The following is an 11,405-nucleotide window of genomic DNA, read 5'->3' as shown; positions in this document are numbered from 1 at the left end:
TGGATGTGGTGGCTCATCTTTGTAATCCTAGCACTTTGGGAGACTGAGGTAGGGAGATCACTTGAGCCCAGGAGCTCAGGACCAGCCTAGGCAACATGGCAAAACCCCAACTCTACAAAAAAAATTACAAAATGTAGCTAGGTGTGGTTGCAGGCACCGATAGTCACAGCTACTTGAGGGTGAGGTGGGAGAGTCACTTTGAGCCTCAGAGGAAGAGGTTACAGTGAACTGATATTGCACCACTGCACTCCAGCCTGGGTAACAGAGTGAGGTTTCTTCTAGGCTTTCCAATTTTTTGCTGTGTAGTTGTCAGTAATAGTTTATAATGATTCTTTATGTTTCTGTGGTCTCATTTGTTATGTGTCCTGTTTAATTTCTGACTTTATTTGTTTGTGTCTTCTCTCTCTATTCTTAGTCTAGCAAAAGATTTGTCCCTTTTTAAAAATCTTTTCAAAAAAACCTAACTTTTTGTTTACTTGATTTGCTGGATATTTAGTTTCAATTTTATTTATTTTTGCTCTAATTTTTATTGCTTCTTTCTGCTAATTTTGGGTATGGGTTGTTCTTGGTTTTCTTGTTCTTGGAAGTGCCATGTTAGGTTGTTTATTTAAAATCTTTCTACTTTTTTGACAGAGGTGTTTATTGCTATAAATTGCCCTCTTAGCTTTACTTTTGCTATATCCTATAGGTTTTGGTAAGTTCTATATCTATTTTCATTTATTTCAAAAAAATTTAAAATATCCTTCTTAATTTCTTCATTGACTCATTGGTCAGTCAGGAACATGTTAATTTATGTGCTTGTATATTTTCCAAAGTTCCTGTTATTGTTGATTTCTAGTTTTACTCCATTGTGGTTAGAAAAAACACTTAATATAGTTTCTACTTTCTTGAATTTGTTGAGACTTGTTTTTTGTCTCGTCTAGTTTGTAGTTTAACTTTGATGTTTCTTTGCCGATTTTCTGTCTGAATGATCTGTTCATTACGGAGAGAGGGGTGTCAAACTCTTCTGCTATTTTATTGCAGTGTATCCTCTCCCTTTAATCTATTAATGTTTGCTTTATATATCTGGGAGCTCCAGTGTTGGATGCATATTTATAATTGTTATATTCTTTTATTAGATTGACTCCTTTTTCTATATAATAATCATTTTAATCTCTTTTTAGAATCTTGGATTTGTGATGTATTTTATCTGATATGAGTATGTATAGCATATACTGCTGTTTTTTGGTTTTGATTTGCGTGAAACATCTTTTCCCACTCCTTCACTTTCAAACTATGTATATCTTTATTGGCAAAATTGGTTACTTGTAGGCAGCAAGTGGGTCTTGTATTTTTAAAATCCATTCAACCATTCTATGCCTTTTAATTGAAAATTTGAGTTTATTTGCATTCAGTGTTACTATTGATAAATAAGGACTTAATTCTGTCATTTTGTTGCTTATTTTATAGTTGTTTTGTAATTCTCCTCTTCATTTTTCTTTCCTTTTTCTTACTGGCTTCCTTTGTGGTTAAGTGATTTTCTCCAGTAGCACGTTTTAATTTGTGGCTTTTTATTTTTAGTGATTCTATTATAATTTTTTGCATTGTTGTTACTATAAGGCTTACAAAATATGTCTTATAGCTATAATAAGTTAACTTAAAGAGATGAGAATTTATCTTAGATCACAAATAAAATAATAGAAGCAAATAATAAATGGAAAAACTCTACATTTTAATGACATCTTCCCACATTTTGTCTTTAAATTTTCTCAATATAGATATGTTTATATGGCCTATGTCTTAATAGATTGCTCTAGCTATTATTATTTTTTAGGACTTGGTCTTTTGGGCTTCATACTAGACTTATGACTGGAATGCACACCATGATTATAGTATTAGAGAATTCTGAGTTTGTCCATGTGCTTAATTTTACCAGTGGATTTTATACTTTCAAATGTTTTCTTTTTTACACTAGTTTTTGTTTGTTTGTTTGTTTCAGATTAAGTAAATCCCTTTAGCATTCCTTGTAAGACTGATCTGGCGTTGGTGAATTCTCTCGGCTTTTGTTTTTCTGGGAAGGACTTGATCTTTCCCTCATATCTGAAGGATAGCTTTGCTGGATACAATATTATTGCGTAGTTGTTTTTTTCTTTGAGCACTTTGAAAATGTTGTACACTCCTTCCTGGCCTCTATGGTTATTGAGAGTTCTGTGGACAAACAAATTGAAGTCTTTTTAATATGTTATTTGTGTCTTTCCTCTTTTGAAATTCTGTCTACTCCTTGCCCTTGCACAACTCCCAACTGAACACCAATATTACTTAGATTTAATATTTTGAGTGCATTTTTATAACTAGTAGGTAATCTGTTTCTTTTCATTCTTTTTTCTTCTCTATGTATTTTCAAACAGCCTGTCTTTGAGATCTCTAACACTTTCCTCTGCTTGATTCATTCTGCTATTGAGAGCCTCTCATAAATTTTTCAGTTCACCAAATATATTTCTCAGTTCCAAGATTTCGGTTTGATTATTTTTAATTTAATCACTTTGTTAAATTTCTGAATTGCTTTTCAGTGTTATATTAAAGATTACTGAGTTTCCTTAAAACTGCTGTTTAGAATTATTGGTCATAGATATCATATACTGCTGTCTTGTTAAGGTCAGTAACTGGTTCTTTCCTTTATCTATTTGGGGAAGTGATAATTCTCTTTTTGCTGTTGTTTTTTGTGAATCAATGTCTGTTTCTTTGCATTGAAGGATCATTGATTTATTTTAGTCTTCTCTATCTGGACTGCTTTTTTCTTACTGAATATGTTTGCTTAGAGATTCTTTGTAATCTGACTGTTGATTCTTTCTCTTTTTCTGACTTGGTCCCAATCTCCTTTTCAGCGCTAGATGACAACTTAAGCCCAGGTTTGTCTTGATTCTGGTAAACAATCAGAATTCTGCCCATTCCATCCCAGAGGTGATAGCTTAGTAGTGTAGAAAGCCTGGCTAGAAGTTCACCCCTAAGTTAATCTGTGAAATATACTTCCTTCATCATGGTGCTGCTGAACAGTCACTCTGATTAGACATCTCCTTTGGCCAGTTGCAAGAGCAGTTTCCAGGGCTGGCAATGGCAGTCTTACCTCCTCCTTTTGTCTCTGGAAGATCTCAGGAATTTTTCTACCTTCAAACACTGCTGATGCCTCCTATGAGCTGAGGCAAAAGCAGGCATCTTGCCAGGGAAAAGTATCCTTCCATGAAAATCAATATGGTAGGAAAGCTGTTGTCAGCCTCAATCTCACCTTTTCCAGTGTAGAAACTGTAAGTCAGTGGGGACCCCTGGGAAATTTGCTGGATACTTAGTGCTGGGCAGATTAGGGCCAAAGGGATCATGGATATGGAAACCCAATTCTCTTACCATCTGCTCAAAGATTTTTCCACTTCCCTGTGGCCCAGGGAGCTGTCGCTTCCTCATATTTGAGTTCTGGAGTAGTACTGGTGATAGCTTTGGCATTGTATACTTGATTTTGGTTTTCTGTAGGGGAGAGTGAAGCCAGTTTACTTCTATACACCATTTTGGTAGCAGAAGTCTTCCAGGGTATGGAAATTAACTTAACCACTCTGTTTTTGTAAAATGTTTATTTAGAAAATCATTTCATAACAAGGAAGAAAAATATGGAAAATAAATCCTGACTATAGTTTCCCAATGATGAAGAATGCTCTCAAAATCTTTGATTAGATAACTAAGCTCAATAAGTCATCCATTTTGTAAAATAGATTTTTTTTTTTTTTTTTAGAATCCAACATAAATATGGGTAAAACTGAATTGTTAATTCCTCCCATCCTCCCAGTTCTTGGTCAAATAGATAGAAAAAGTTGGATAAAATAAAAAGCCTTTACCTGAATAAATAAGAAAAAAACTCAAGAAAATATTGGATAAAATATATAAATCTATATTTATATTTATGCACACACACACACACACATACACATAAGTATGAGTCATTGTGAAAATTCTCTTTTAAATCAAATTAATGATCATTTTTTATGTAATCCTGTACTCTGTCCTATTAAACTCTTCAAAATATATTTTAGAACTCATGACTAAGATTCCTATTTGTCTAATTTTAGGAATTTTAATTAGGTTTTGTTCCCCCAAACTTTTGTAAAAATGTTTCTGATTCTGCCGATTTGTTCAGATTTTCCAAGAGAAAGTCTGTCTTTAATTTTTATGATTTAGTATTTTCCCCAGAATTTTGAATAGAGACTCCAGTCATACAACAAATTAGTTAAAAAAAAAAACAGATTGGCAAATAAAATAATTACACAAACCTGCAATACTAAAAAAAATAACTTTAGCTTATATTTAAACATGTTAGAAAGATTTGCCTTTACGATGTGAAAAAAATTTTTTATGTCTAAAAGTTACAGTAACAAGAAAAATGAAATTTGTCTTTAAGGATTCTTATTTTTAAAATACATACAGAAGAAAAAGAAATTTGCAATTACCTAGCACAAGAAAAAATGTGCATGCTTTGCAACCTAGAATTTACATTTTCTGGAAATTCTCACGTATATGCACAAAAAGATATGTAATGATGTTTATTTCTGTATTACTAGTAGAAACAAACAAAAAAAAACAATGTTCATCAATATACGGTAGATAAAATATGTTATATTTATAAGATGGGATATAGAATAGCAGTTATAATGAAATGAATAAACAATTTATTAAAAATAAATCTGAAAACAAAATGATAAACAATATATAAAGTAATTAGACAATACAAAAACATATGGTACCATTTATGTATATTTATAACAAAACACACAAAAATTCTAAATACTCTTCAAGAATGCATATAATGTAGATTCAAATGTATTAAAATTTTAAGTATACGTATTAAGTTCATAATCATGTTTAATTCAAGGAACAGAAAGTGACTCTACTTGAGGGAAGGGCTTCAAATTTATCTTTAGAATGTGTTACTGCTTGTATAAACACAGATGAAACAAGTATAACCAAATGATAATAACTTTTCATTCTGGTTGTTAGTTAAATGGTTATCCATCATATTGTTATCTGGCTATTTCTTCATTTAATAATTTTTCAACAATAACCACATAAAAATGTACATAAATGTAGTTAAATGTTAGTTATCTAAATACAGATAATAATCATTCTTTTATTGATTATTTAGTGTAATTATACTTGGGTGGCCTTTATGCAGCAAGCAGAAGGATTTGTCTGTCAAGTTTATACATATTTAGGATCACAGGAGTCCCAAAAGACTTTAAGATTTCCAGATCTGAGTCTATTTATGAGGGAGCTGAGTTTATTGATGAAGCCAGAAGCTGGTCCCAGGATTCTCTGAAATTTGGGCAAAAACAAGACAATATTAGGAAATTTTCCTTTCTACAATTATACTACTTCTGTAACCTCAATGTTTGTGTCCTCCTAAAATTTACATTTTGAAACCTAGTCATCAATGTGATGGTATTAAGAGGTGGAGTTTGGGAGGGGTGATTAGATCATGAGGGTGGAGCCCTCATAAATGAAATTAGTGCCCTTATGAAAGAGGCCTCAGAGAGCTGTCTTGTCCCTTCCACCAAATGAGGACACAGAGGGAAGGAAAAGTGCCATCTGCCACCAGACTCCAAATTTGCCAGTGCCTTGATCTTGAAGTTCCCAGCATCCAGAACTGTGAGAAATAAATGTCTGTTTTTTAAAAGCTGCCCACTTGATAGTATTTTGTTATGGCAGCCTGAAAAGACTAAGACAGCTATGCTACATCTATATTCTTATTATTACTTAAGGAAAAAAGTAATTTTTAGAAATCATCAAAAAATTAATCTTTTGAAATGCCAGCGACACATAACACTTTTACTTTCTGTAAATAAGATTTGGATTTTTTCCCAAAATTTTGGTTTGAAATTGGTGAAACTTAGAGAGCTTCCCTTCCACGTGCCTAGACCCATACAGAGAACTTATTAGGCATTTTAACAAATGTTAATCCTCCCCATTTCCCAGCTTCTCACCATAAAACCTGCCTCCCTAGAGTACTTTCCTTGGGTGGAGTCATCAACCATGTGGCCTCCTGGTAAAATCGTGATTTCCAGTGCTAGCTTCCACTATGGATGATAAAGGGACAACATGCTTGTTCATCTGCTTAATAGTTGTCCAAAGCTGCATCAAGATACATCTGCCAGAAACTTTAAATATTGCACATATGGTCTCCAGGCAGGGACAGTGGAAGGAAGATTACTGTAGGAACTTTTGTGGTGCCAGACAATTTTGGCAGCAGCAGGAGTAGAGATAAAGCCTGTAGCTGAAGCAAATTGGCTGCATAATACTAGTATTAACAACCTCTAAAACTGCTTTCTGTTTCTGAGCCAAGTTCTTTAGCATCAATTCTGTGAAATGAATAACTTATTTGCTGAAATTTTCCAGAGTTGATATGTGTTGCTTACAACCAAAAACCCACTACACATTCAAGATGAATAAAAATGTCCCCAAATAAAAGCCTTTTGGAAATAGATTCTTGCATATATCGTTGGTCTGAGTTTAAAAAGTGGGCATGGCTGGCCATGGTGGCTCAGCCTGTAATCCCAGCACTTTGGGAGGCTGAGGTGAGCGGATCACGGGGTCAGCAGGTTGAGACTATCCTGGCCAACACGGTTGAATCCTGTCTCTACTAAAAATACAAAAAATTAGACAGGCGTGGTGGCACATACCTGTAGAGCCAGCTGCTCAGAGGGCTGAGGCAGGAGAATCACTTGAACCTGGGAGGTGAAGATTGCAGTGAGCCGAGACTGTGCCACTGCACTCCAGCCTGGGCAACAGAGAGAGACTCCATCTCAAANTTTAATTCTACTTGTGAAGGTGAGGCATCACATCACTAGAATGCAACTTTATTTAAAAATTTTTTCTGTTTTTCTCTGTGCTAAATAGTCTACATTTTCTATGCTAGATTGACAATACGAGAGGGATGTGAAGGTATATTAAGCCATTCCCAAAGTGCTGGGATTACAGGCATGAGCCACTGCGTCTGCCATGTAAGAATCTATTTAAGAAAAGAACATTTTGACACACAGAGACATCAGGGATGTGTGTGCACACAGAAAAGACCATATCAGGACACAGGTACAAGATGGCCATCTGTCAGCCAAGGAGCAAGCTTCAGGAGAAACCAGATCTGCTGTTGTCTTAATTCGGAATTTCTAACTTCCATAATATTGACACAATATTTCTTTTGTTTAAGCCACCCAGTCTGGAGTGTTTTGTTATAGCTTCCCAGGTAAGTAGTACACTAGTATAAGTGTGTTTTTGATCACTAATAAATACAACCTTTTAACAAATGAGATTCAAATTATCCTTTGTATCTGGTATAGAATAGAGAGCCTCAAACTGGAAAACATATTAAGAAAGCAGTTAAATGTGATATGATATGATAAAATAAGATAAAAAAATATTTTATTGCCTTTGGATTTATGTATATGCATCATAATTTTTTAAAATTAAATTCTTGGATTTTTTTTTTCTTTGAGACAGTCTCAATTCGTCACCCAGGCTGGAATGCAGTGGCACAATCTAGGCTCACTGCAATCTCTGCCTCCTGGGTTCAAGTGATTCTCATGCCTCAGCCTCCTGAGAAGCTGGGATTACAGGTGCACCACCATGCCCAGCTGATTTTTGTATTTTTAGTAGAGACAGTGTTTTGCCCTGTTGGCCAGGTTGTTCTTAAACTCGTGACCTCCAAGTGATCTTGACCTCCAAGTGATGTTTGTGCAAAGAAACACTAAATTTTTTCAGTTGGGTTCCAAAATAACACTATGTGGTTAATCTTATGAGACTATTACCTATATGTGATTTATTAACACATAATTATATTACATAATTTACCATCCTTAGATACTTATGTTTTTATATGATGCTTCTCAAGGATCAATGTTTCTTGACACTAGATTGGGAAATATTGTTATATTTTATGTCTATATTCTGTTTTATAATTACAGTATATTTCATCCACTCTTATTGGGCTTTAAGGTTTTTTTATTTACTTAGCATTAAGGTAGACTATCCTTGTAGCTATAAGTTTTAATAACTAATTGATTGTTTGTTTATGATGCTTTTCTAGTCATGAACTTAGAAACACTTTATGAAAATAACTATAGGTTTAAGATGTATTGTCATATTATCCCGTAGAAAGTATATACTAATTTATATTCCTATCAGCATTGTTTGTATATCTGAAAGTTTAATAGTCAACTTTGAACTGATTTTTAAAAACAGAGGACTTATCTAAACTCTAAAGCTATATTTATGGCACAGATATAAATGTTTTAAAGTTTTTTTGCTTTAATATTAAGATTTCTTATTTTGAAGAAATGTAGATAATTGTTAATGAAAAAGGAACTATTGCAGTTCTGAGAAAATTAATATGGATATGCTAATTAAACTTACCACTATTTATGTTTTTTTAAATAGTTTCTGGTTAACAGAAAACTTAATAGTATATAGAACTCCTTGGTACTTTTCACCTAGATTCTCCAAATCTTATTGTATTTGTTTTATGATTTTTCTAGATAGATAAATAGATAAGCAGAAAACTTTTCTCTGAACCATTCAAGAGTAATTTGCAGACATAATGTCTTTTTAGCATAAACACTTTAATCTTTCTTTCCCACAAACATAACCACAATACAATCATCAAAAAAATTAATATTGATCAAGACTCTATTGTGATTTTATCAATGTTTATTGATGGCTTTTGAGCAAAATAAAATCCAAAATCCTTTGTTATATTTAGTTGTCATGACTTTGGTGCCCCTTAATGTTTAATAATTTATTTATTTTCAGTATTTTATGACATTGACAGTTTCAAAGTATAGACACTACCTAACACTGTCTACAGTAGGACCCCCTAGAGAGGAAGGGAAGGATAAGAAAAAGAAAAAAAACAATAGCGATATTAAAGGGAAAGAAAGAAAAAGAAAAAATCTTACAAGCATAAGAATAGTTACAAAAATTAGAAGTGCCAGTGTCTCCAGATAAAACGGAACTGGCATAAGAATTTTGGCACCATAGCTCTTTCCAGCCAGCGCCGAGCGATGGGCATCTCTCGGGACAACTGGCAGAAGCGCCGCAAGACCGGGGGCAAGAGAAAGCCCTACCACAAGAAGCGGAAGTATGAGTTGGGGCGCCCGGCTGCCAACACCAAGATTGGCCCCCGCCGCATCCACACAGTCCGTGTGCGGGGTGGTAACAAGAAATACCGTGCCCTGAGGCTGGACGTGGGGAATTTCTCCTGGGGCTCAGAGTGTTGTACTGGAAAAGCAAGGATCATTGATGTTGTCTATAATGCGTCTAATAACGAGCTGGTCCGTACCAAGACCCTGGTGAAGAACTGCACTCCGTACCGACAGTGGTACGAGTCCCACTATGCGCTGCCGCTGGGCCGCAAGAAGGGAGCCAAGCTGACTCCTGAGGAAGAAGAGATTTAAAAAAAAAAACGATCTAAAAAAATTCAGAAGAAATACGACGAAAGGAAAAAGAATGCTAAAATCAGCAGTCTCCTGGAGGAGCAGTTCCAGCAGGGCAAGCTTCTTGCATGCATCGCTTCAAGGCCGGGACAGTGTGGCCGAGCAGATGGCTATGTGCTAGAGGGCAAAGAATTGGAGTTCTATCTTAGAAAAATCAAGGCCCGGAAAGGCAAATAAATCCTTGTTTTCTTTCTTCACCCATGTAATAAAGGTGTTTATTGTTCTGTTCACACATTTGTGTTGCCTGAGTATTTGTTTCTCTGCTTTTCTTCTTGGCCCTGCAAAATGGATGAGATACGGTGGCTGCAACCCCTTGCCTTACCTCTCCCTCCTACTGTCCTGATCCAGGCTCCCCACACTATAAAGTCCCTGTTCTCAACTCCATCTCCCCAAAGGCCAGATTTATTATGTAGGCTATGTCTGTAATGGAGGAACATTTCTCCACATTTTGGTGGGACTAGGGATGTTGCAGAGGCTACAAGAGGGGTATCTCAACCTTGGGGTTCAATTAATTGTGTGCTGAGTCAGAATCTCAGGCTATGTTGCATCTATAAAGTTGTAAGGATCCTGCATCCATTGTAAGATTACCAGTGATTTCTGCCTTGCTTGGTCTCCCAAGGGTCACTTCTTTGACCTAAACTTGCCCTGTCAAACCCTTAACTTTAGTCCTGACCTGCTAGACATCTGCACTTGGATTTGTTTGTTTGTTTGAGACAGTCTCTGTCAACCAGGCTGGAGTGCAGTGGCATGATCATGATTCACTGCAGCCTTGACATCTGGGCTCAAGTAATTCTGTGCCAGACTCCCAAGTAGCTGAGACTATAGGCACATGCCACTACACCTATTGTTTATTTATTCGGTAGAGACAGGGCTTCATTTCATTGCCCAGGTCTTGAAATCCTGGGCTTAAGTAATCTTCTCACCTTTGTTCCCAAAATGCTGGGTGTCAGGCATGAGCCATGACACCCAGCTTTGCACTTGGGTTTTGTTTTTTGGATTTTTTTGACGACAGTCACTCGGTTGCCCAGGCTGCATAGCAGTGGTGTGCAATCTTGGCTTACGGCAACCTCCACCTCCTGGGTTCAAGCAATTCTCATGCTTCAGCCCTCTGAGTAGCTGATATTACAGGCATGCACTGCCATGCCCAAGTAATGTTTTGTATTTTTAGTAGAGAGGGTTTCACTGTTGGCTAGGGTGGTCTCCAACTCCTGTTCTCAAGTAATCCACCTGCCTTGGCCTCACAAAGTGCTGAAATTATAGGCATGGGCGACCATGCCTAGCTTTGCGCTTAGATATTGTAATAGGGCTCTCAAAGGCCAACGTTTTCAAAACTGGTATCTTGTCTGCTCCCACTTGCCATGTTCCTCAGTTTCAAGAGTCAGGGTCTCACACTTTTGGCCAGGCTAGAGTGCAGTGGAGTGATCATTGCTCAATACAGCCTCAGTCTACTGAGTAGATGGGACTACAGCTATGGTGCAGGGCCCAGAATGATCATTTTCTTATAGAGATGGGTTTTCATGTTTCCCAGGCTAACCCTGAGCTCCTGGGCTCTAGCAATCCTGCCTTGGTCTCCCAAAGTGCTGGGGTTATACATGTGAGGCACCACACCCAGCCAAAAGTATTTTTTTTTTCAGTTGGAGTCTAGCTCTGTCACCCAGGCTAGAGTGCAGTGGCGGGATCTCAGCTCACTGCAACCTCTGCCTCCCAAGTTCAAGCAAATCTCTGCTTCAGCCTCCCAAGTAGCTGGGATTACAGGGGCCCACCACCACCACCACGCCCAGCTAATTTTTTTGTATTTTTAGTAGAGATGGGGTTTCACCATCTTGGCCAGGCTGGTCTTGAACTCCTGACCTTGTGATCCACCTGCCTCGGCCTCCCAAAGTGCTAGAATTACGGGTGTGA

At 36.5% G+C, this 11,405-nt stretch overlaps 1 protein-coding gene across 1 annotated transcript; it reads left to right on the top strand.

The window, feature by feature from the left end:
* The first annotated feature begins 9,049 nt into the window (after positions 1 to 9,049).
* On the top strand, positions 9,050 to 9,735 carry LOC108299543 (40S ribosomal protein S8-like). Its single transcript, XM_037736091.1, is given in 1 exon segment — positions 9,050 to 9,735. A coding segment is annotated over 1 exon segment (609 nt). The 5' UTR covers positions 9,050 to 9,071; the 3' UTR covers positions 9,681 to 9,735.
* The last annotated feature ends 1,670 nt before the right edge of the window (positions 9,736 to 11,405 follow it).

Source organism: Cebus imitator, unplaced genomic scaffold (genome assembly GCF_001604975.1).
Source record: "Cebus imitator isolate Cc_AM_T3 unplaced genomic scaffold, Cebus_imitator-1.0 Scaffold22, whole genome shotgun sequence".
In the NCBI taxonomy this organism is placed as follows: Eukaryota; Metazoa; Chordata; class Mammalia; order Primates; family Cebidae; genus Cebus; species Cebus imitator.
The sequence above is the reverse complement of the archived record's forward strand: the minus strand, read 5'-3'. Positions and strand labels throughout refer to the sequence as shown.